The sequence below is a fragment of the Podarcis erhardii genome, assembly GCF_964252035.2.
Source record: "Podarcis erhardii genome assembly, chromosome: 7".
Lineage (NCBI taxonomy): Eukaryota > Metazoa > Chordata > Lepidosauria > Squamata > Lacertidae > Podarcis > Podarcis erhardii.
Window position 1 is genome coordinate 26,447,121 of NC_138511.1, and position 26,741 is coordinate 26,473,861.

At 44.7% G+C, this 26,741-nt stretch overlaps 1 protein-coding gene across 1 annotated transcript in view; it reads right to left on the reverse strand.

Moving 5' to 3' along the window:
• The window catches only part of LRRC38 (leucine rich repeat containing 38), a 31,156-nt gene extending 24,813 nt beyond the window's left edge, over positions 1–6,343 (reverse strand). The window contains exon 1 of the mRNA XM_081871321.1: positions 4,567–6,343. Coding sequence (XP_081727447.1) covers positions 4,567–5,194 — 628 coding nt within the window. The 5' untranslated portion in view covers positions 5,195–6,343. The remainder of the gene's footprint in view (positions 1–4,566) is intronic.
• Positions 6,344–26,741: the final 20,398 nt, after the last annotated feature.

A 26,741-nucleotide genomic window follows, 5' to 3' on the forward strand; every position in this document is an offset into this window, starting at 1 on the left:
GTTTTTAGGTGCATAATGCCTCTTGACAATGGAAGGCAGAGCATAGCCATCCTGGCTAGTAGCCATTGATAGCCCTGTGATCTACGATTTTATCTGCCCTGAGCCTTCCAAACTTAGAAAGTTGAACTGCTGCATTCAGAAGTGTCCATGTGTCTTTCTAAAAATCATTTTTGAAATGTAGACATGAGTGATGGTGCTTATGTAGCCAAACTGGTGGGTGTGATCAGAGGGGGAAAGTGGACAGAGCAGTGGCCCTAACTTAGATTTTTTAGGGTAGGCTATACATTTCAACCATATGAAAGTTGGGGGATTCCACACTCATATACCTCTCTTTATCCTCCATTGATAAAGAGACATTATTCCAGTTCTGGGAGAGAATTCAGGCAGGCAGAAGCACTTGGGAAGGGTGTGGATGAGAGAAGTGACCTGGAATATAAATTTCACCAGCATATTTTCCTTCCTTTAGAAGGCCCCATACAGATGTCAGTCCCAGGAGATCCAGTAATTTTCTAATTTGCAAGAAGCAATGAGACACTAGTGAATGTGGAAAGGCATTTCCATCACTCTCCCAGTTTCACTGAAGTCTGGAGATGAGGAGGAGGAAGGGTGTCACCAAAAATATAATGATGAGAGATTGCATCTGCTGGATCAGTGGCTGCATCAGTTTCTCACTTTTCCAATTTCAAGTTCATTTCTCCACATTTCCACATCGGTTTGTAATTATTATTATTTTAAAAAAAGAAGTTCTCATGAAAATTCACCAGCATTTCTGCGCAGATTTCTCCCAATATAAATCTTTTTTGTATGCCATTTTGTACACATTTTTGCAAAACAATTTTCCTCCGTATAATTCATTTTTGTATGCTATTTCCACTAATATATGCATTTTATACATAGACACTTTTTAATGTGTTTATCTTGGAGAGGAGAACTGCATTTCAAAATTCGGAGAAGTGCAAATTCCAAAAGGCAACTGTGTTGTGGCTTGAATCTTGCTTTAGAAAGTGTGGTAAGTTCACCTTTAAATGTGAACTGAATTGAATTTTTCCTTGATCCCTAACCAGAACCCTCTCATAAGCCACTGTCATTCAACATCTGGGGCAGGCAGGTGACAGTGTGCCTTCTGTCACATCAGCCTGGGTGGATCTACTGCAGGGAGTACCAAACATTTTGGACCAGTGGGCAAAATTAGATTTTTGAGAAAGTGTTGCAGGTGGCAGTAGTGGTAACATTACCCAAAATCGCTACCATTTGGGGGTGGTATGTGACATAGAACAAATTGATTGCCACTTCTAAACAGGCAGAAAAGGAGGCAGAGACACAAAATAGTGTGGGCATGGCCATCAGTCAGTGAGGAAAAGGCATCTACATCAGCTGCACCCAGGCACACTCCTAGAGAGAAGCTCTTTGGAGCTTTCATAGGGTTGGTGTCATATCCTGGTATCCAACAAAAAGTGGACATGGAACCCATGCATGTCCAATGTAGGAGAGGCCAAGTCAATCGGAACAGGAACGGGGCAAGAAGAGCAAACAATCACTTGTGCGTTGTAGATTTTTGAGAACTTTTGAGGAGACCTTTTGCAGGCACCATAGGAGGTGCAGATGGCCACAGTGGGCACCATGTCGGTGACCCCGATCTGGTGACATTTAGGCTGCAATCTTATACTCACTGACTTGGAAGTGAACCCCTTCCTTGTGCCTTGTGGTCCTGATCCTGATGATCACCCAACAATGGATGCAATTTAAATTTTAAAAATGAAGCCCATTTCTTGCATTCACATAATTAATGTGCCCTGTTTAGGGAAGTTTTTAATGACTGGTGCTTTAATGTATTTTTAAACTTCTGTTGGGAGCTGCCCAGAGTGGCTGGGGAAACCCAGCCAGATAGCCAGGGTAGAAATAATAAATAATTATTATTATTATTATTATTATTATTATTATTATTATTATTATTAGGATTTACTTCTCAGTAGACCAGCATAGGATTGTACTGCTAAACAGGAGAAGTGTGATCTGCAAGCTTTGGTGATTAGCAGGAATTTAACAGGAGACAGGTCCCTGAGTGATTATTATACTGTTAGAAAATCTGTGGAATGCTCTCCCCAGGGAAGTTCACCTGGCGCCTTCACTATACACCTTTAGGCACCAGGCAAAAATGTTCCTTTTCAACCAGGCCTTTGCCTGACTTGATCCATGTCCTATACCCTGTTTAAAAATGCTGGCTCTTTGGGGTTGGTTTTTTTTTTAACTGGGTTGCTGGTTTTGTTTTGATTTTATGCATTTTATATTTTATATTTTACTATTTTACCCTGAGACCTTCGGGGTAAAATAGGGCGGAATAATAATAATAATAATAATAATAATAATAATAATAATAATAATAATAGAAGAAGAAAATGAACATGGAAGTCACAACCTGCATCATCTTCCCCAACCTGGTGCCCTCCAGATAACTCTTCTGAATTACGTTGATTGGAGTCATACCCCAACATGTCTGGAAGGCACAAGGTTCAGGAAGGCTGGTCTACAATTAGCCATTGTGTGAGAGAGACTGTGTGTGTGTGTGTGTGTGTGTGTGTGTGTGTGTGTGTGTACAATAGGGGCTGCACCCCTGCTTGTTCCACTCACCAACCCCTTGCCATCCCCCACCCTTTACTCTCAGGAGCTTCCCCTCCACACCCCCTGCAATTACTAAGCTTTCCTTGGCCTCTTGAGTTTATAAATCCAGCATTGTGACAAGGCACTACAAATCCTCCAATGGGGCTGTGATGACAGACTTAACATTTTCAATGTGTGCAAAAATATATGCAAAGAGGGTCATTGTTTTTTCAGGGATGTCTTTTTTCAAGACATCCATTAAATCTTCCCATAAGGAAAAATGGGGACATGGGATTCTCCTAGGGAGAAGTAGCAGGAATCAGAAACTATCCCTGCTAGAAAAAAGAATATCCCGCAGAATACTATAGAAATACTATAGTATACTATAGAAACAATTGGAGCTTATCACTTTGGGCAATTCTACCTAAAATGGAAACAGAAGCAGAAATTGCCAGTTTTCATTTAATTGTCCCTTGGAAACCAATAATGAACCCAACACCTAGTCACTTTTGTTGCTTCAAGTGTGCAGGTCATATACTATTATGTTCCCCCAATACCATTGTATTTGCATTGCATTTCCTTTGCACTGAAATGTATGGGATGGAATAACATGATGGTATAATTTACATAAGTAATTATGTAAATTACATCACAGCCGATGTTGAAATGAACGGTGCTTTTTGCGGTAAACGAACTGCAGCAGAATGGAAACAGTGCTGCATGGATGAATGCAGGGAAGAATGGAAAATGTTGCCTCCTTACATCTCTAAGGGAACCCAGCACCCATGGAACATTACAGGGGGGACTGGAGTCCATGGCCTAATTGCAGCTCTTAACATACTGAAGCAAGGCGAGTGTCTATATAGGAGCAGGTGCTTCAGAAAGGGGGGGGAGAGATGCAATGCTTGATGCTCTGGCAGTGCTTTGTTAAAAGCTCTCTGATGGCCTCGGGGAGAGGCCGGCTTGCTGTGTCATAAGGCTTTGTCCTCCATCAGCTGATCCAAAGTGGCAGAAAGATCTGGTGTAGTTCTAGAGATGTGGAAACTGCTGAACTACACACACACACGCACACCAATTCTTACAGTTCTTTCACTGGAGCAGCAGCCTCTGATATCACTTCAGGCAAAAATGCAGTGACAAATCAAGTTATTTTTTTTTTTCAAACTATCCACACCACTCCAATCCACTTGGAACTTCTAGTTGTCAGGAAATTGTGGTACAGTACTTGACCCAGCCTAGCAATTCAGTGGTGCACCCCCTGTTTCTATCAACTCATGGAACCCATCCCTCCACTTCCACTTGACTTGGAGAATTAATGTGCCCTTCCCTGACAAACGGGATGCACAATTTCATATTATTATTATTATTATTATTATTATTATTATTATTATTATTCAAAATGGATAAATACACAGCAACTATTGAAGTGCCTCTACACAACTTCACACGATTTGCAAAATCCATGTTATCTACAAAAGCTGGAGTCGCTTTTTAAATAAATAACCTAAAAGAATCTCCCCTGCTGTTCCATGTGTGAACTGAAGTAGCACAAATAAAGTAGATATTCCCAGCACAATGTCACAAACCATTCAGTATTCAGAGGGCTTATTGCATGTGGCGGCGGCAGCGCTCCTTATTTATGTATACAACCTCCAAGAGTCTTTATTCTGCGCTATCCTATTTCACAAGGCCCCCTGTCTCCCTATGTAGTTAAAGAGCGTAAGAAGCTCTCATTATTAGGAGTTCTTAATTGCATGCAGGAGGAGTCCCCCCTCCCTCCTGCCAGTGAAGAAACTCACCATCAACCTGCCTTAGACGGCATAGATTTTGCTCTCACGGAATCAACAGACCCAAGAAAGAGACCATCTGTCCGCGAAGAACAGCCTGTACACAGACAGGAAGACAGACAAAACAAGACAAAGCTGGGTGGCAGGCAGCATGCCCTGGGAAGCTTTGGAAAAGATTTACCTTTCTGGAGCTTGGGCGCATTAGCCTCCAGCCAGCTGAAGAGGCTGGCAAAGTCACAATCGCAAAGCCAAGGGTTGCCCTCCAAGCGGATGGTCCGGAGGTTGGGCAACGCATCAAAGGTGGCCACATTCAACGTCTGCAAGTTGTTGTCATTCAGCTCCAGGACCTGCAGCTGCTTCAGGCTCTCAAAAGCGGCCTCGTCCACCTCAGCCAGGTTATTGTTCCCCAGGCTCAGCTTGATCAACTTCTCCGCCGACTTGAAGATGCCAGCATCCAGCTGCGTCAAGTTGTTGTAGCTCAGATCCAAGTAGACCAGCTTGCTGGAGCTGCTGAAGGTGCCGTCCTGCAGGGTGGCGATGGAGTTGTTCCTGAAGTCCAGGTAGACCAGGTCACTGTAGAAGATGAAGAAGTCTCCCGGGATCTCCTGGATGTTGTTGTCGGCGATGAGAAGTTTCCGCACGTCCAGCGGGAACGGGCTGGGGACTCGGGGAAGCCCTTGGTCCCGGCAGTCAATGGTGTGGTAGTCCATGCAGCTACAGACGGAGGGGCAGAGGTGCCCCGAGGGTAAGAAGAGCAGGCAGAGAAAGAGCAAAGGAGGTAGGCAGCAGAGCGAAGAACATGGCCACATCGTCAGGCACAAGCCAAGTGGGGGTAAGCTCCTGCTGCTAGGAGAACGGCATTTTTCGTCGCCGCCGCTGTTCAGTAGCAGTACCCGTGTGTTGAAGAGATGGAGCGTGCGTGCGTGGCTTGGAAGTGTGTTGTTTTATCCGAGAGATCACATATCGTAGATCAGATAGCAGCAGGCTAAAGAGGAGGCGGGGAAGAGAGAGAAAGAGAGAGAGAGAGGGAGACTAGTGGAGAGGGGGGAGGAGATGAATGAGAGGATTTGTGCAGGCAGAGGAATGAGAGTACCATCGAACGGAGGGGGGAATGAAAGGTGGCCAAGCAAACGGATGAGCCTCTTAAGGGTTCAGCGCTAAAGGAAATGAGGGTTTTGCTGCCAAAAAAAGGCCTTGTCAGCAGCAACAGGGTTTCCAATAAGGGAGCGGATAATAAAAACGAGGCTGGCTGTGTCTGTCATTGAATGCATTTTTGAACACATTGGCTGATGCTGCAAAGGCAGAAGGAGGCAGAGGGCAGGGCCAGACGTGGCGTTATTGCTCCTCAGTGCCTCTTTCTCCATCTCTGTGTGTTCCACATTGAATGTGGGCTCTTGCAGAGGAGTTTTGTTTAGAGCTCACCTTTGGAAAGGGAAAGCTGCCTCTCCCCACAAAAGCTGATCTGCCCCCCCCCATCAAGAAGGACATGATGTAGGGCTTAACTTGTGCCTCCGTAAATGCCATACTAGTTCACAGCAAAGCCGCTTTTATGGGGCTGTCCTTGGAGACCCTTCAGAAACCAGGGCGGGAAGTTGTGTCGATGCACCCAGTGAGAGAAGTTCACTGGGAACCACAGTGTCTGCCTATGAGTTGCTGGCAATCACAGATGAGGAGAGCTGCTATCACTCCCAGGTCCTGTTTGCAAGCTCTGACTTGAGACATCCAACTGACCTAATGGAGGAAGAGGGTGCTGGACCAGATGGGCCCACTTTGGCCTGATCCAGCCTCAACACTCTTCCTGTGCTCATTCATTCTTTCCCTCTTGAGGTCATCCAAGCTCCCACTTCCATTCAGTTTCGGCAGCAGATGGGGGGGGGGTGTTTGTTTTACTGGCCCCAGGGGAGGTGGAAGGCTATCAAAGTGAATGGAGCAGTTGATAAAATAATGTGCCGTCAGCTGGTTTCTACCCACACTGACACACCCCTCTTCGCCTGCCATCTTGTGAAGAAAGAGGCATTATCAGAGTTCAAGGACACATTCCACCCAGGCTAAAATACCCAAGGAGCGTATGAAGGAAGACTAGTGAGGGGCATTGCCTGGGGTGAGTCCCAGGGGCCTGATCGGGGGAGTGGTGTGTCCTGTTTCACTGCTCAAAGCAAAGCGGGAAGTGCTGCCTCGCTCTGCCCCACAAACCTCCCTGCCACCATGCCTCCTGCCACCACGCCACCTCCATGCCTCATCTTGCAAGATCTTGCCAGAAATCAGTGCCGATGCCAGTGGCGGAGCCAGTGGGCTGGGTGGGGTGCCCATAGGGGCATGGCCTCAGGACCTTTTGCTGTTTGAGGAAACTGCTTCACCCTGCCTCATGGGTGAGCCGGCCCTTGGCCAGATAGAGAGGCCTAGAAGGCCACATTTAGCCCTGGGTCTGAGGTTCTCTTCTCTTACCTTGAAGACCCATTCAGTTTCAGCGGCATATTGAAACATGCATGTTTCACTAGGCCTACGTGGGTGATGGGAGAATATCCTTCCTATTTTATTCTCAGGTTCGAGAAGTCATTTTGTACTGGGTTTTTTATCCACTAGGTTGTGTACTTGGTATTCTCTGTTGTAGAGTATATTGTGCTGAAACTCACCCTGCAAACTTTGGGTGAAGGGCAGGATATAAATACTGCAGACAAACCCAGAGGACATTTGCATGGCATGAGTTGACTCTCAACTCCTCTCTCGCTATTTACATACAGTATTGTTATCTGCGTTTCCAAATTGCTCCTCATCTGAATTTTGCAGTGGATTTTGGAGTTCTGAATCACCTGAGGAAGGGTCATAGGCCAGTGTTAGAAAATCTGCTTTGCATGCAAAAGGTTCCCAGTTTCAATCCCTGGCATCCCCAGGTAGGGTTGGGAGAGAACCCCACCTGGAACCCTGGCAAGCCACTGAATAGAAGTGTGGACAGTGCTGAACTGGATGGATCCATGGCCTAACTCAGCATAAGACAGCTTCCTACATTTCTGTGTTAACAGTTGCTCTCCCACTGTTCCCCATGGGAGACAAAGGTCACTCACTCTGGGCCAGCTCAGGACTTCATGGCTGCCCTGTTGATGACCATGGAGCTCCCACAACATATCATCATGCCATTCTCTGGGTCTGGTTATCTCAACCAGGCCAGAAGAGGGTGATCTGAGAGTGGGGGGATATTAACATCAGCTGCTTTTTTTCATGGTCAGATCACCTCTTGATGAGATTTAGACTTCCAGTGGCTTTTCCCTTCTGCAGAGTTTGGGAAACCTATTAGGATGGTCCACCTATGGTGGCTAATGGGTCCAGGTGGTTTGCTGGGATTTTCCAACTTATATGACTCATGCTCCTGTTGAAGCTCTGTTCTAATAGTAGAATACTTGGATAGACTCGGCTGTTGATACAATGGCCTCTGAGCACCCTCTCCCAATTGATAGGGACTGGCTGGCTCCTTGGTGTGCACCAGAGCTAAGGGTGATGAAAGAAGCTTGGAGATGGCTTGAAAGCAAATAGACGAACACTCCAGGTTCCCCATTCCTGATGCATAGAATCATAGAATCATAGAATCATAGAGTTGGAAGAGACCACAAGGGCCATCGAGTGCAACCCTCTGCCAAGCAGGAAACACCATCAGAGCACTCCTGACATATGGTTGTCAAGCCTCTGCTTAAAGACCTCCAAAGAAGGAGACTCCACCACACTCCTTCGCAGCAAATTCCACTGTCGAACAGCTCTTACTGTCAGGAAGTTCTTCCTAATGTTTAGGTGGAATCTTCTTTCTTGTAGTTTGGATCCATTGCTCCGTGTCCGCTTCTCTGGAGCAGCAGAAAACAACCTTTCTCCCTCCTCTATGTGACATCCTTTTATATATTTGAACATGGCTATCATATCACCCCTTAACCTCCTCTTCTCCAGGCTAAACATGCCCAGCTCCCTTAGCCGTTCCTCATAAGGCATCATTTCCAGGCCTTTGACCATTTTGGTTGCCCTCCTCTGGACACGTTCCAGTTTGTCAGTGTCTTTCTTGAACTGTGGTGCCCAGAACTGGACACAGTACTCCAGGTGAGGTCTGACCAGAGCAGAATACAGTGGCACTATTACTTCCCGTGATCTAGATGCAATACTCCTATTGATGCAGCCCAGAATTGCATTGGCTTTTTTAGCTGCCACGTCACACTGTTGGCTCATGTCAAGTTTGTGGTCAACCAAGACTCCTAGATCCTTTTCACATGTACTGCTCTCAAGCCAGGTGTCACCCATCTTGTATTTGTGCCTCTCATTTTTTTTTGCCCAAGTGCAATACTTTACATTTCTCCCTGTTAAAATTCATCTTGTTTGTTTTGGCCCAGTTCTCTAATCTGTCAAGGTCGTTTTGAAGTGTGATCCTGTCCTCTGGGGTGTTAGCCACCCCTCCCAGTTTGGTGTCATCTGCAAATTTGATCAGGATGCTCTTGAGTCCATCATCCAAGTCGTTGATAAAGATGTTGAATAAGACCGGGCCCAAGACAGAACCCTGTGGCACCCCACTAGTCACTCTTCTCCAGGATGAAGAGGAACCATTGATGAGCACCCTTTGGGTTCGGTCAGTCAGCCAGTTACAAATCCACTGCAACAACCTTGCAGAGTGTAAAAGATAAAAGGAAGCTTGTTTTCCGTCGTACGTGCACCAAAGGTGCCCATTCTACTTTCCCACCTCGCAAAGGTGTTGGATACAAAAAGATGAGATGTAATTAGTTTCCTGTTGGCTGTTGACATATGGTAGCAGGTAACTTCAGATGCTGGCTAAGTGCAGAGCTAAAGTTTCAAAGGGAATTAAGGTAATGGATAGTCATGGAGGGGGTGCAGCCTGGTTACTCCACGGAAAAGTAAAACCCAGGATCCACTGACTGCAATACTTTTGCCAGGACAGTAGGTAGCACTTCACCATTCCCTCCTGAGCAATTTTCTAGGGACCATGTGCCACTGGTGAGCGAGACCAGAGGGAAAGATGGGTGGAGCAAGGACTGAATGTAAATTTCACCTTTACAGATGCTCTGCCACTAAGTTAGCACTGAGATTCAAGTCCTAGACCAGCAAATTAAGACGGCCTGCTGTAAAAAGCAGGCATAATCAATTTTGCCTCCCCCCTAGTGAAGAATTACAAATGTGACAATGAATTGACTGACTACTCCACCTGTAGTTCCAGCTACTCTTTCAGAAATAATCGTTTCAGAGTGCCGTTTCCCTCCAGAGCAATTACCTTTTTTCAGGTAGTCTGCAATATTCCTTTGGTCCATTATTTCAATTGTCGTTGAGTTTCAGACTCAAAATGTTCTGGCCATTAATAAATTGCTTCCAGTATGCTTTTGAGGTCTACACTTGCCTTGGTTCTGAAAAACAGCTGAGATGAACTTCAAAATGTGGACAACTGTTCATGAGAACAGATTCCTTGAAAGATGCATTTTACTCACACATTTTTTGAATGCTAAGATTCAGGGCAGCAGTCATCCTTATTTTTCTCACCCGCCACTCTGAATGTAAAGATGGGGGAGAACTTTGATTTGGGTCACATTTCGGTGCAAACTTACATATTTCACAACTTCCTGAAATGATGTACCAACAGAAACATAGCTATCCTTTGAAATTCTCAACTCTCCAGTCCAGAAAAGTGTAAAGAAATAATGTATATCGGGGTAAACGTGCATAGAAATACACAAACTAATGAACATGATGTACAAATATATATATATTTTATTGGGGAAGTTTCTTGCAAAAATGTGCACATTGCAGGAAATGGGCCATAAAATGATGGCAAATATTCGTGAGGACTTTTTTTTTTTTTTAAGGCAAAGTGTTGTGGAAATGTGGAGAACTGAACTAGTTTGGTTTTTTGATATTCTGCTGCACACTTCACTTGAGGTCCTGTTAGTTTGAGAATCAAGGTCAGGAGGAAGAAAAGGTAGAGTATATAAAAGGATCCCACTGTGCTCAAAGGAAGCTGCTGGGTACCAAAGCTCACTTTCAAACCTCACATTTTAAAGAATGGTATCTGGACAATTCAAGCTCCCCAGATGTCAATAACTTAGTGCACCGGGTTTTAGTTTTAACAGGAAGGAGACGAACAGACACTTGAATTTACAAGTTCTCTCGGCTCTCCTTCAGGATTCCTTGTTAATGGATGGCAAGACTTATTCTATATGCTTGATTATCTTTAATGAAGCTTTCCACCAATTACCCAGAGTGGATGTGAAGCTCACTGGCCTGTAATATTCTGGATTCTCTCACCCCCACCACCTCCACTCCCATATAACTTTAAAAAATTCATGTTATGTTAGCCACGTCAGAAACGAGTAGCATGTTTTTGCTTTGAGAGCATGCAGTCCTAACAACATAAGAAGAGCCAAAGGCCAGGGCCAGCCCAATACATTTTGTCACCTGAGGCAAACCATAAAATGGTGTCTCTTTCTCCCCACCAGGAAAGAAGGTGTGAGTGAAGATCTATATCAGGAGCAAGGGGGAAATAAGACAAGGAGCAAGGCGGATCTCTTGGCCCCGTGGAACTTGCCAGCTGAGGCAGTCACCTCACCTTGCTTCATGGATGGGCCAGCCTTGCCGAAGGCCCATCTGGTCCAGCATCCTGTTTTCACAGTGGCCAGTCAAATGAAGGCATAGGAAGATTCACAGAGCGCCAGGCTATCAACAGCTACTAGACACTGCAGCTTTGTTCTATCTCCACTGCCAGAGTCATTATGCCTCTGAATACCAGTTGCTGGAAACTGAAGATGGGCAATGTGCTGTTGTGATTCAGTCCAACTTGTTGGCTTACTAGAGGCATCTGGTTAGCCACAGTGAGAACAGGATTGTGGACCTGATGGGCTTTTGGCCTGATCCAGCAGGCTCACCTTACCTTCTTAGGCTTGTAGCCAACTAAGTCCAACTCAGAGTAGACCCACTGAATTTAATGGACCTATGTTAAGCACATTCAATGAGTCTACAGTGGTGCCCCGCAAGACGAATGCCTCGCAAGACGGAAAACCCGCTAGACGAAAGGGTTTTCCATTTTGGAGGTGCTTCGCAAAACGAATTTCCCTATGGGCTTGCTTCGCAAGACAAAAATGTATTGCGAGTTCCTGCGGGGGTTTTTCCCTTCCCCCCCCCTTTTCCTAAGCCCTAAGCAGCTTATCAGCTGATCCGCTGATAAGCCGCTTATCAGCGGATCCGCTAAAAGCCACTAAACCGCTAATAGCGCTAATCCGCTAAGCTGTCAATGGGCTTGCTTCGCAAGACGAAAAAACCGCTATACGAAGAGCCTCACGGAATGGATTAATTTCGTCTTGCGAGGCACCACTGTATTCTGAGTAGGACTAGCATGTGACACAACCATATATAAATCAAAGGTGTCCACATGCAGCCCCTAGGAGGGGTTTTTAAGGCCCCTGATGGAAAGAGAAGGTCAAATCATCTCAGGAATGCCATCTTGAATTCAGGAACATGGAAATCCTGGAATGCAAGGTCCAGGAGTGACCAGAGCTTGGCTGGGGGATATGCTGGGCACATTAGTAGGGATTCTGCATACGGCTTGGAAGGGAATCAGCCAGAACATGCAATAAAGGTGAAGAGTGCATTAACATAACTAGAATCTAGAAATTGTAGCCGACTTAGACCTACTCAAAGTAGACCCATTTAAATTAAGGGACCTAAGTTAGTTAGGCCCGTTAACATCAATGGATCTACTGCAAATAGGACTGGCATGGGATAAAACCCCAGCTGTTCACCAAGTGAACCATTGAATCATAGGATTTTAGGGTTGGAAGGGACAAAATGGATCATCTAGTCTAACCTCCTGCAATGCAGAAATAAAGATGCCAGCTGTCTTGAAAATATGTAAGTCCTAGCTAGGCCAGAAGCAGAAGAATGTGAGCCTGCCTGGTGGGGGCAGGAGCTATTTGCTGGAACCCGGGATAATAATAGACCTGCTTCAACCTTATTTCTGCAGCCTTGGCCTGTCTTCTTCAACAAAGCTCCAGAGCCCCTGGTCCTAGCCCTCGTGAAGCCAATTCCTATCAGAAGTGCTTTTCTTAAATGTAAACCGTGACATTCATTTGTCCATAGGATGCCAGCTAAAGAGGAAACTGCTGGAAGGACTGATATTGCGGAAGCTCAAAGGGCATTTTTGATGCTCTCCGACAAGCTGCTAACTTTGCAAGAAAGACGACTGTCAGTTCATATGAATCTGCACACAGCACCAGAGGCTTCAAGTCCAGGAAGTGGGTCTAACAGGTAGATCAGGGCGGGCACAGTATCCGCTTCTCTGGCAGATATATTGTCTTTTCCAGATTGCCAGCCCCATAGCGCTATGGTTCTCCTATGAGCGTTCTGGGCTTTTCAGCTTAGGGAAATGACAGGTAAGAGGTGACATGAGAGAAGCTTATAAAATTATGCTACACAGGGAGAGTGTGGCTAGAGAAAGGTTTTTCTCCCTCACCCATAACACTAGAATTTGTGGGCATCCAAGGAAGCTGAATATTGGAAGTTTCAGAAGGAAGTTTCAAAATAATAGACGTAGTTAAACTATGAAACTTGCTCCTACAGGAAGCAGTGATGGCCACCAACTTAAAGGTAAAGGTACCCCTGACCATTAGGTCCAGTCGCGGATGACTCTGGGGTTGCGGAGCTCATCTCGCTTTACTGGCCGAGGGAGCCGGCGTTTGTCCACAGACAGCTTCCGGGTCATGTGGCCAGCATGACTAAGCCGCTTCTGGAGAACCAGAGCAGCGCATGGAAACGCCGTTTACCTTCCCGCTGGAGCAGTACCTATTTATCTACTTGCACTTTGACGTGCTTTCGAACTGCTAGGTGGGCAGGGGCTGGGACCGAACAACAGGAGCTCACCTCATTGCGGGGATTCAAACCACCAACCTTCTGATTGGCAAGCCCAAGGCTCTGTGGTTTAGACCACAGCGCCACCCGCGCGCCTGGCCACCAACTTAGATGCCTTTAAAAGAGGATTGGACAAATTCAAGGAGAGGGCTGCCAACGGCTGTTAGACATGACGGCCGGGCTCTGACTCCACAATCAGAGGCAGTGATGCTCCTGAATGCCAGTTTCTAGAAACTACAGCTCTTGCATTCGGGCCCTGCTTGTCGGTTTCCCACAGACCTCTGGTTTGCCACTGTGAGAACAGAATGCTAGGGTAAATGGGCCATTGACCTCATCAAGCAGAGGGCTCTCCTTATAACAGCCAGGATCCCCCTACATTCCAACCCACCACCATGACTTAGATTCAGATTGCCATGTTGCTCTCTTACCTGGCTGGTGGGTCGCTGATACTTCCCAGGAAGGAAGGGAAGGTGACAGAGAGGCAAATGCACCAGGAGGAACATTGGGCGGGTTCTGCCACCACACTTGCACCACACCGCCCTTGCTGCTAATGTGCCCCTCCCAATAAGTGACAATGACTCATCTTGCTGGGAAGCTTGCGGAGAGACTCCCTTCCACCCAGTGAGTCGCTTCTGCTCGGATCCATGGGTGGAAATTTTGGATGGTGCCCAGGGCCAGATTTAGGTTTGATGAGGCCCTAAGCTACTGAAGGTAATGGGGCCCTGTATATGCCCTGCTGTCCTTTGTCAACAACAAATTGTCGCTGTTTTTTGTGTTGAATATATGCTATATGGTCATTTATGGACCTAATAGGTATCTACAGGATGCGGGTGACGCTGTGGTCTAAACCACAGAGCCTAGGACTTGCCGATCAGAAGGTCGGTGGTTCAAATCCCCGTGACGGGGTGAGCTCCCGTTGCTCAGTCCCAGCTCCTGCCAACCTAGCAGTTTGAAAGCATGTCAAAGTGCAAGTGGATAAATAGGTACCGCTCCAGCGGGAAGGCAAACTGCGTTTCCGAGCACTGCTCTGGTTTCACCAGAAGTGGCTTAGTCATGCTGGCCATATGACCCAGAAAAACTGTCTGCAGACAAACATCGGCTCCCTCGGCCAGTAAAGCAAGATGAGCACCGCAACCCCAGAGTCGTCTGCGACTGGACATAACTGTCAGGGGTCCTTTACCTTTTAATAGGTATCTAAGGCCATTTGTACATGACAAAATATGTATTTTATCAAAGTAATTGTTGAACCTGTATTTTGGAAATGTACATCCAGGTTTTTTTTCTTTGATTTTTTGGGAGGGCCCTAAGCTATAGCTTGATTAGCTTATAAGTAAATCCAGCACTGATGGTGCCACAGGCCCCTGCATTAAAAGCATGTTGCCACTTGAGCACATTCCTTTAGTGGTATTCCATCAGCTCTCTTGAATTCTCTTTTGTTAAGAGGTGAGGTGAGCCCCAGCGTTGTTCCATTTTCCACATTTGTCGAAGCCTTTCCTTTTCTTCCAAGCCTTCCCAAACTGGGCTGCAATCCAAACCTCACTAACCTGGGAGTAAGGGTGGGAGAAGAAATTGTTTGCATTTTAAGGAGAAGCTACCTAATTTGCACTTCTCAAAGCAATACATGGGCTGAAACATAGCCATCCTACAACATTCACACTCCTCCAAACTTTGCAGTGCAGTTCTCCGACCCAAACAATGTGCACAAAAAATACATATATTAAGAGAAAGTGTGCATAATGATGAATTAATCAGTGAAAAAACATTAGAAGATGCACTATATTAAGGGGAAATATTTGCAAAAATGTATGTATTAGTCAATAATTCATGCACAAATGGTTTTATTGGGAGAAATTTGCACTAAATGTTGATGAGCTTTCATGAGGATTAAAAAACAAATAAATGGAAAATAGATGCAGAAATGTAGAGAACAGAATTTTAGGCTGTCAAACTGAGAAAAACAAAAATTGACAGATGTGTCCATCCCTACCTGAGATTAAGGCCTATTGAATTCAAAGCGACTTACTTCCGAGAGTATGGGTTGTATTGCAGCTTTAGTCTGTTTTATTTTTGCAGATTTCAATTCCTGATGGATTTTAAATGTTTTAATACTGTTCTGAGGATAAGTATTAGAGCGGTTTATAAATCCTTATGTAAAAATAAGCAAATTTGTGACATAACACTGCATCAAACCACCAAAAAAGGGTAGCCGGGCACTCTGGATTGGATTAAATTATCAGCACTGGAATCTCTGAATAGTCTGTCTGAACTGGTGTGATGACCCATTTACTCTCCCAGCTCCATTGTAAAACAGAGCTCCGTGGTAAACAGAGATAGATGCAAAGGGAGAGAATGCTTGAAGCTGAGAGTCGTGTTGCCTAATTAGGTGAATGGTGCACTAATTGTTGGGGTTGCAAGTTGCTGTTGGGTGTGGGTGAGCACACACATTCTGCCCAGGTGATTACACTTCAGCTAAAACCCAGGGGAAGATGTGATGAGGTAACTCCTCCGAAGGAGCTTCTGTCGGCAGAGTAGCAGAATTGCAGCTAAGAAGCCCTGTCATGTGCAATACTGCCCCTTTCCTTGAAATTAAAACAATGTCCAAACACTTGTTAAAATATTCCAAAGCTTGCAGAACATATAGCTAATGAAAAATATATGCAGAGTATTTGCATTTGCATGCTTCTCCAAGCATGGCCTTGGTTTTTCTTAATTGAAGATTACAGCTTCTTCCTTAAACATTCAACAAACTGCATCTTTCTCTCTTTCCAGTACTTGCATCCAGCCTTCTCCACATGCAGGCCATGAAGTTCCTTCTTGAAGGTTTCCACTTGTTCCTTCCAACAGACTACTGCTTATTGCTTCTTTGAGAGAACATCAACTTCTGTGCCTCTTTCTGTCACATACACTCGCACAGAAACATTAGAACTACTCTCCTCTATTGCATTGAGAGAGAGAGAGTTATCTAACACTGTCTCTTCTTCAGTGTTCATGGAGATGCAGCCATTACAAGTCCCTCACACACAAAACAAAATGGAGGGTGCAATAAAATGCCTCCCATGTGACCAGAGTTAAGCTATCATACAAGAGTTCCTGGGGAACATTCCAGAATCAAACACACTGCAATGCATTCAAGCAACCCCAATTTCAGTAAATTAAATTACAGCTTCTTCCCACCCTTCAAAGTTCAGGAAGTGCAGGCAACTGAAGAGGCTGCACAGAGTCGGAGGAGTATTTAACAAAAAAAGAGAAAAGGACAGCGTGCCAAGCCTAGCATCATTCTAGAGAAATTCTAAAGCACCCTGAAAAGGAGGTTTTTTAAAAAAATAAATTTGGACATTTCTTTTGCAGGAAAAGAAAACCTATGGGAAATGGGAGGACAGATTTCAGCACTGCACAAGTCCTTATCCAATCAACACTAGATGTGAAATTGATGTTTCTTTGTGGAAATGTACCACTTCCTTCCTTCCGCCCTCCCTTCTCCCTTCTGCTGTCCCTGAAGGAATTATTTGTGGGTTAGTTTGCTTGTTTTTGACAGAGAGGCCCATACAAATCGATTCATTAATTCAGTTACAACTCTCTGGGTTAGCCTGAAATTGATACACTGCCCTGGACTTAGCATGCTGTGCTAATCGATCAAGCAAGTTCAACATGAGGCAACTGTTACTGCTCAAAATGGGTTTCTCTGGCGTGTCAACGTGTAGCATCCTATCCCCACCCCAAATACCCCCCAGGACAAGAATGCAGCCTATTTATGACTTGATGTTTTTTGACATTTCACTTGCCTTGCTAATAAGATGGGTGAGATGTCAGGACAGATTAAATCAGTGTGCACAGCAAATCCCCAAAGGCCAATACTGGGAGAATTGAATGTGGTTTATCTCTCTCTTTGTGTATGTGTGTGTGTGTGTGTGTGTGTGTGTGTGTTTAAAATAAAACAGAATTCACTACCCAAATCTAACAGCTTGCAATCACAGTGTTTTGAAAAGCTTGGAGAAATCATGCAGTCTGGAAAGAGGCTCTGCTTTTGTACAAAACAAAAACCCCGTGTCTCAGGAGAAATCCATTTGGATCTTTGCTTCGGAGAAAGAAAAGTCACTCAGGTGCCAGAGGAAAGAGAGGGAGTGGCCAGTCCTCAGCCTCCTCAAGCTCTTGACGTGATCCAAAGACTGTAGCTCAGTGGCAGAGGACCTGCTCTTTGTGCCAAAGGTCCACAGGTTCGATCCCCACCATCTCCAGGTAGGGAGGGGAAAGTCTCCTGTGTGGAAACCCCTGAGAGCTACTGCCAACCTGTGCAGATGACAGGTGGGGAATCTCAAGCATGGGGTCTGAATGTGGCCCTCATGTTTCTATGTCTGGCCCTTGGGCCACATACACACTGGCTTTGCTTCGCACCACCTTGAGTTGTGTTGGCTGCAATGTGTCCTTGAACATTAGGTCAATATTCTGTCATTATTGTCCAACTCTGCCTAAATGTACTAAGTATATGAGCTCCTTCTTTCACTCTTAAGTAACTTTTACACTGTTGCCAAGACTGCATTTTCTTACACTTTCACTTCCTATTCTGTAATGAGTGAGATATGATGATGATGATGATGATGATGATGATGATGATGCCTTTTCCCAGTATCTAGCCTCATTGTGCTGATGGAAATTGTAATCCAACAACATTTTGATGCCACCGGGCAGTGGAAGTGTGGCGTTGCGTTACATAAACTTGCTGTAACAGCGGTTTGTTAACTCTACTTTTGCAGGTCCTTCTTGTTTAGGAATTGGTTAATAATGGAAATGTGTTTTTTTGTGTGTTTTTTTTAAAGAATATTTATTAACATTTCCAAAATAATACAAAAACAAAAGAGACACAAAAAATAACAAAAATACAAAAATATAAAATTGAAAACAATTAAAAACAGATACAATTTCCATTACTTATTTTCTATTAACTTGTTTCCCAGACCTCCTCTCACCTCCCCTTTTTGTATTCCAGTTCAAATTATTAGCTCAGCAAATCCTTATTGTAACTTATTATAACTTATTATAACTTATTATAGCTTATTTCTCAGCCTTTACATTACAGCTGGTAACCACTTAATTTCTGTCCAAAATCATTCTAACATCCATTAATTTTACAATGCTTCTGTAAGTAGTCTTTAAATTTCTTCCAGTGTTCTTCCGCTGACTCTTTTCCCTGGTCTCGGATTCTGCCGGTCATTTCTGCTAGTCCCATATAGTCTATCACCTTCATCTGCCATTCTTCCAGAGTGGGTAGTTCTTGTGTCGGTTAATAATGGAAATGTTGCAAGCTAGATCTAAGTCTACTTCTTATTATTACTTTTAATAATCACCTTCTAAACCACCATCTCAAGGCAATTTACACATAAGATCATTAAAACAGTTAAAACCACAAAAACAACAAACACCTGTGAAACAAGGCTAAAAGCCTAAAAACATTCCTTATTTGCAACCAAAACCATTTTGCTTTGTTACGGGGCCACCATAAATGGACAAAGCTTCCAGTCACTGTTCCACATTTTCCAGCACTGACTTGGTCAAAATCCCAGGAGCAGAGGAGGGATAAAAAGGCATTGACTCATCATCACCATTTTTTGCAGTACCAAACCCCTCAGAGTCTGGGGCAGCTGCTCCTTGTTTCCTTAGCCACAGACTGCACTTTGTCTTCTTGACAGACTAGACCTCAGCACAGCGGGAAGAAGATAAATCCCACCCCACCATGTCCTTTAACCCATCTTGTAGTGCTCCAAGTTTTGGTAGACCACATCTGCCAACATCTTTGACCTCTGGCCATGTTGGCTGGGTCTGATGGGAATAGAAATCCAACAGAAGGGGGATGGGCACCAGGTTCCTTATCCTTGTTTCTGACTTCCTTCAAGAGGCATCCTTAGGTTTCTCCTCCTCTCTCTTCCCTGGAATTCCCTTCAAAGCTTATTATAAGCCTTGAGGAGGTGTCTAGAGCAGTGTTTCCCAACCTTGGGCCTCCAGCTGTTTTTGGACTACAACTCCCATCATCCCTAGCTAGCAAGACCAGTGGTCAGGGATAATGGGAATTGTAGTTCAAAAACAGCTGGAGGCCCAAGGTTGGGAAACACTGGTCTAGAGTAAGGCTACCAGACATCCCCATTTCCCAGGGACAGTCCCCGGATTTACAAATCAGTCCCCTGACAAAATCCCATCTACAGTGGTACCTCGGGTTACAGACGCTTGAGGTTACGAATTTTGCTTCAGGATGAGAACAGAAATTGTGTGGTAGTGGTGTGGCGGCAGCAGCGGGAGGCCCCATTAGCTAAAGTGGTGCTTCAGGTTAAGAACGGACCTCTGGAACGAATTAAGTTATTAACCTGAGGTACCACTGTATTTAGTAGAAGTTGAAAAGTGTTCCCGGATTCATTGAAAAAATCTGGTAACCTTAGTCTAGAGGCCTGAAGCCAACCTTCAATCCCACTCATACCCACCTGAGCTAATCACTACTGAGGCGACTCATGAGCAGTGGTGGAGCAAGAGGATTGGGTGCCTGGGGTGGCACGCGTGCCCTGAGCCCAGGGGCGGAGCCAGCTGCCCATGGGAGTGGGGCCAAACACCCGTGGGGTGGGGCAAGCCGAGCCAGTGCAAGGTGCTCCACAGGGCCTCCAAGGAGTCTGCCTGCCTCCTCCCACTCAGCCACCCTACAGCTGAAGGGGAGGCGGCGGGCGGACCATTTGGTGCAACGCAGAGCCTGTGGTCCCGCAGTGAGTGCCGCCCAGCATTTTGTCACCCCCCTCAGTGGTGACACCGAGGGCGGACCACCCCACCACACCCCCTTCCTCTGCCCCTGCTCATGAGCAATCAGGTAGCCTAGCAGATTCTTCCCCACATTTATTCCCCATCAAAAAAGATCCTGACAGATTTCAGTTCAACTGATCAGGAACTTTATTAAAAGAATATAGCCTCAGCTGTGCCAAAGAAAAAGGACTTAATCTGTTTCTGTTAATCTAAGGTTGCCAGACGTCCCCATTTCCCTGGGACGGTCCCAGGATTTACAAATCAGTCCCCATACAAAATCCATTGAAGTTGAAAAGTGTCCCCAGATTCATTGAAAAAAATCTGGTAACTTTATGTTAATCTGGAATCAATTTGGGGAAAATCAAGTAGCAGTATATGTAAGTCATTACATACTCTCCAACATTTCTCTGATGAAAATAGGGACATCTAACTTCAATTGTTATTGTTTCGTTATTGTTATTTTACTATTTATACCCCACCCATCTGACTGGGTTGCCCCAGCCACTCTGGTCAGTTTCCAACATACAGTGGTACCTCGCAAGACGAATGCCTCGTAAGACGAAAAACGCACAAGACGAAAGGGTTTTTCGTTTTTTGTGTTGCTTCGCAAGACGATTTTCCCTATGGGCTTGCTTCGCAAGACAAAAACGTCTTGCGAGTTTGTTTCCTTTTTCTTACAACCATTAATACCCAGGGAATCCGCGCTCTGCAAGACGAAAAAATTGCAAGATGAAACAACTCGCAGAACAAATCAATTTCGTCTTGCGAGGCACCACTGTATATGAAAAAATAAACAGACATTAAACATTTTAAAAAACCTTCCCTATACAGAGCTGCCTTCAGATGGTGCAGTGATCGGATAATTCCATACCATCCAACACTGATTAAATGAAAATAGGGACCTCCTAAGGAAATGTGGGACATTCCGGGATCAAATCAGAAACTGGCATGGCTTCTGTAAATCTGGGACTGTCCCTGGAAAATAGGGACACCTGAAGAGTCTGTCTTTATTATTGTTGTTGTTTGTTTGTTAACTGTGTGGATTTTGAATTAAGCTGTGTGATTTGCAAAATCGTGGCTCCCTCTAGTGTCAATTTTGGAAGCTTACTTTCAAGCTCACATCAACCTTTTCAGGTGCCTAGAAAACTAGATGTGTTTATAATTGCTGCATTTGGCAATGGAAAATAGTTGCTTTTCAAAGGACCTTTGCTTTGAATCTGCATTGCACTGATGTCAAGGATTTAATATATGAGGAGTGCACAAGAGATACTGCATCTGTTTTTCCTAGAAGAAAGTCTCCAAGGAAATTACTAAAATTCTTAAGGAAAAGATCTGTTTCTAAAGTCTCTTTGAAGGGTACAACTGAATTACAAAATATAGAGAACTGTTCATTTCTTACCATCTGCACAATTATATACCCAATTCAAGTTGTGCCCCACTGCTTCAAATTGGGCTGCACTGGCTAGCCCTGAGTCAAATAGTTGCTGGACCTGAGTTGCCCTGCCCTTGCATGAAGTCTTGGGTTTACAATTTTGGGAGAGGGGAGACTGTGGCACTGGGGAGCAGGCAGCCTGGCAAGGCCCCCTAGATTTAGAGGCCCAAGTTATCCTGTCCTCACATGAAGTCTTGGGTTTGCAATTTGGGGAGAGGGAAGACTGCCCACTGGGGAGCGGGAGGGCTGGCGAGGCCCCCTACATTTAGAGGCCCTAGGCTTCAGCCTACGTAGCCTATACATAAATCCTGCACTGCCCTTTGAAATTCCTACCCTGCATCAGCTTACAACAATCTAAAATTCATTTTTTTTTAAATAATTTTTATTAATTTTCATAAAACAAAAAACACACAAATAAACAATACATGACTTCCCCATGCCTCCCCTTCACTGCACCCCTGTTTCAGAAGTTTTTAGCAATCCTTCATTCCTTTTCAATAATTAATTTCCCTCAAAATTTTCTTAACTTAAATATTTACAGCTATAGTTCTCTATTTCTTAACCCTTAACATTTTATCAGTCTGAAATTTTGCAACAGTTCTTAAGATATAGTTTAAATTTTTTCCAGTCCTCTTCCACTGTCTCTCTCCTCTGATCACGGATTCTGCCGGTCATCTCTGCCAGTCCCATAAATTCAACAACAATCTAAAATTCAGCATTGGAAACAGTTAGAACAAATCATAGCCACAGGGTAGTCAAAAACATGCATCTCACATGTCAAAGACTAGGGCAAAGAGATTCACATAGCAAAGCCGTGAGATGAACCTCTGTGGAGAAGGGATTCCACATCCTAAGAGCTACCATGAAAATGTCCTCTCCCAAGCTACCACCATCCCTGATGTCTGAGGGTGGTAGAACTACCTTTGTGAACAGCAGCACCAGAGAGGGTCTATAGGGAAGTAGGCAGTCTTTCAGATATTTGGGGCCTACGACATTTAGGGCTTTGAACGCTAACCTTGAATTTGGCCTGGAAGCAAACTGGCAACCAATGCAGCTGTTTTAAAGCAGCTGTTCATTTGAGTTCTAAAGGCAACCCCTGCCAGCAATCTGGTGGGTGCATTTTGGAGCAGTTTCTGAGTTGTCTTCAAGCCTAGCCCCATGTAGAGTTCATTGCAAGAATCCATTCTGGAAGTTACTAGAACACAGAGTACTGTTTCCCCACATATATTTCCCCTAATTTGAATGCCCCTAATATGACTCATTTGATATTCCCCCTAATATGATTCATTTTCACATGCTATTCAGTTGTGCAGTTTTATGTCTACATTACCCTAGTTTGTGTAATTCTGCACACACTTCTTGGCTGAAGAACCACACTGAAAAATTCGGAGAAGCTTGGATTTTGAAGGAGGCCGATATTCAGTTTGTGTCCTCCCCCCCAAAAGTGCAAATTAGGAAGGTCCATCTTTAAATGAGAACCAAATCCAGTTACTCCCTCTATCCCTAGTTCCATTACATAAAATTTGTCCCATTGGCTATAAGGGTCTCTTACCAATTCCTCGACTGCACCTCCACCCATTGAAATCTTCAGCCCTGATTAATATTGTCATCACAGTTGTCCGGTCAGTAGTTTAGCAGAGGATGCTCTCCGTGGATCAGCTGCAGCTGGAAACGGAGGCTCAAAAGGCAATTGCCGCTGTCCGCTGTACGTGGCGGCAGACATGCACATCACCCATTGAGCCCATGGCTGTTCAGCCAAACCCAAATCCACAGCTGTCAGAGGCTGAAAGGAAACGTTTGTGTCTACAGCTGACCCTGAGTTGGTACCGTGCTGCCTTTCAAATTGGCCTCATGAAGGGCTCTGTGGAAGGCCAGCAACTAGAAATAAGGAAAACTGAATGAAGAAATGAATGGTTTATCGCCCTTTTGCCAACCAGGCCTAATGCATACACATACAAATGCACACATCACAAGGCAAAGGTAAGCATCAAAATAAGCATTTGTCAAAAAAGTGCCTTTAAATACCTCCTAAAGACCCATCTCTTCAGTCATTCCCAGGTTCAAAAGTTCATCGTACTGTTGAGTTTTATTATTCATTTCTATTTAATGGAATGACTTCTCTGATTTTACAGGTTTATTCCTTTGATTTTTTTCATTTAAATGTTGCATATAAATTCTTCTTTCTCTTTGCACAAAACACAGTAAGATAATTTTTAAAAAACTGCTTAGGGAGTTGGCATTTCAGCTGACTTCCTATAAGTGCCAGTTGAGTCTTTCCTTGCCGTGAAACTGCAGCTTCCAAGAGGCACTTTTGCGGGGATTGTGCAGTACAGCCTAGTGGATAGAGTGTCATGCTAGGACCTGGGAGATGAGGGTTCAAGTCTCCATTCAGCCATGAAGCTCACTGGGTGACCTTGGGACAGTCCCCATCTGCCAGTTTTACCTACTTCACAGGCTTGTTGTGAGCATAAAATGGGGAAGGGGAGAACCACATATGCCCCTTGGAGCTCCAGCAGAGGAAATGTGGGCTATAAATTAAATAAATACTCTTTGCTCTGTTTTTAGTGGTGCACATATGTCATTCTGCACATAGGCAAAAAACACCGCAAGAAAAGTCATCATGGCGTGAGAGTATGATCAGTTATATTAGGGTGGGGTTTGCATCCTGTAGCGCATCAGAAAAACCACTATTCCTCGCTTTATAAGAAATCTTGATGAATTTGCACATGGAATTGATTGAAGTGCAGGTTGTTGTTGTTTTTAGGCAATGTTTGCTGAATACATGCAAGAGCACCATTAACGTATTAAGGGGCAGGGGGAGCTGCAAAGGAAATGAAGGGGGGAAAAAAGAAAATCCTGCAAACTGCACACACAGAGAGAGATTCCATAATCATAGAAATGTAAAACTGGAAGGGACCCCAAGCACCATCTAGTCCAACCACCTGCAACGCAGGAATTTTATAAATCAATTTTATAAATTCTGCTAGTGAAAACCAGAGTTCTGTTTTTGGTCTATAGCCTCAATCCCCAACCCCATGGGGCTGATAGGAAGATTGGGAGGAGACAATACCTGGGAAGACATCACCCTCCCTTTTCAGGATCTTCCAGGGTTCACCTAAATTCTTACGTGGGTTCACGTAAATCCTCACTATGCCAATGCAGTCACCACCACTCCTGAAATGTAGGAGATTTAGTCTGCCGGATCAGACTAAGACTAAGAAAGATGGCTCCTCAGAGAGGGCAAGGTTGACAGAGAGGGTCCAGGTCAACCAACCTTTAGAAGGCCTGACCCTCCTTCTGAGACAACCAGCCAGCACCTGTCACAGAGATCTGTCCAGGGTGCTGACGATGCTTTGCCTTGCCTGATTGTCATCCTGTCCTACTGGGTTTTACTTTGCCTTTCTTGGGAACGGACCTCCAGCGAGGCTCAGGCTGACCACTGAAAGAAGAGTAGAGCGTTGATGTCGTTTCAAGGACATCAGGGGCACCAAGTGGGGGAGGGGAGGGGCTGCCCCCCTCCCCCAAAAATCAGCAATTTCCATGTGCTGATGTCACACAGCCCAGGGCCACTCAATCAGAGGGGGAATGCGGTGTGCATGAGTGACACTGATATTGATTGATTGATTGATTGATTGATTGATTGATTATTTTAAATCTGTATACTGCCATTCATCCACAGGGGGCAGTTCACAACACAAAAATACAAAATGAGACCACAAAATACACAATAAAACAAAAACAAACCAATAACCGCCCTCTCTCACAAACACATTTAAAAGGCCATAGAAAGTTAACCAGCCAATCGTGGTTGGTTGAGAGTGGTTATAGAGAAATGTTTTGGCCTTGCACCTAAAGATATGCAATGAAGATATAAATATGTGCAGAAGTGGCAGTCGTGTCTTAGTTGTAAGCTTCACCTTCCCTGTAATGTGTTTCTTAAGTTAAACCCACTCCAGAATACCTCCACTCCCATGAGGTGAAGGAAACTGTGGTTGGACTGGGTCTCCTGCAATGGAGACTCCTGCGTTGGAGGGTGGCAGAGTGACATGTTCTGGCTGAAGGGGCTCTGGCACAACAACCTTGTGGGCTTGCTTCTGGGGCGGGTCCTGCATGCAGTCTCCTTTCTGATTCAAAGATGCTGACCTCATCCCCTGAACAGAGGGGATGTGGCCTGGATAGAGATGACTCTGCACATCTCGATGGGACCCTGCCCTTCCGGTAAGTGTGACTGCTGCAACCCAGTCTGCCCTTGAATCTTAAGTCAAGGGAGAGAAGGGCAAATCCAGAAGGACGCAGCAGGGTGAAGCAACAGAGCAATAAAGAAGCGGAAAGGAGGGAGTCCTCCCATCCCTTGACAACACTAGCAATTGCCAAGCGCGAAGGCAAAAGTCTGTTTTCCTGGCATGGCTCTTCTTCACGAGGTCTGTGTGTAATTATTTTAAGGGAGGAGGTGGAAAAGGTCATTGAGTACAAGCCACTCGTTTGTTTTGCTTTCATAATCTGTTTTCTCCTCTGAAATGAATTGCCAAGTCTTTCAGCCTCCTAAGAGGCTGGGCAAACTGTGTATTGTGAGGGCAAGTTGTTTGTTTGTGTGTGTGTGTGTGTGTGTGTGTGAGAGAGAGAGAGAGAGAGAGAGAGAGAGAGAGAGAGAGAGAGAGAGAGCGCTCTGATACTTACAAAACATGTAGCCAAACACATCTCAGAGACCAGACATTTTAGGGTGTGGAGAGTTTGAATGTTATTATTGGAAGGCACTGGTTTATAGTATAACTGAGCATCAACATTCAGACCTCCGTGAATGTAATAAAAGATACCCAAGTTCTTTAACTATCACGCAAACAGTTCTAATAATTTGTTTGCTTGTTTAAAGATCCCACAAGTACATCTCTTGAGAGGATCCTGCATGAAGAAAGCCTTGGAATTTAAATCCAAGAAGAACTTCACAAGTACAAGCCAAACAAGAACTGAAACAACAACAACAACAACAACAATTCATAGATCCAAAGATCCCACGACAGAAAAATACAAATATACAAACTACATAAAAGCAGAAAAACAGAGAAGAACAAAAATACAAATACATAAAAAGCCATAGTTTCTATGGAAGGGGAAGAAATTCATCTGGTTGGCAGAGTTGCACTTCCCAAACCAATACATACACCAAAACGCAGGTATCTTTTGAAATTTGCACTTTTCAGAATTTTGCAATGTAAGCTTTCCAATTAAAATGATGCATACAATAAATACATATGTTGGGGGGACAATTTGCACAAACG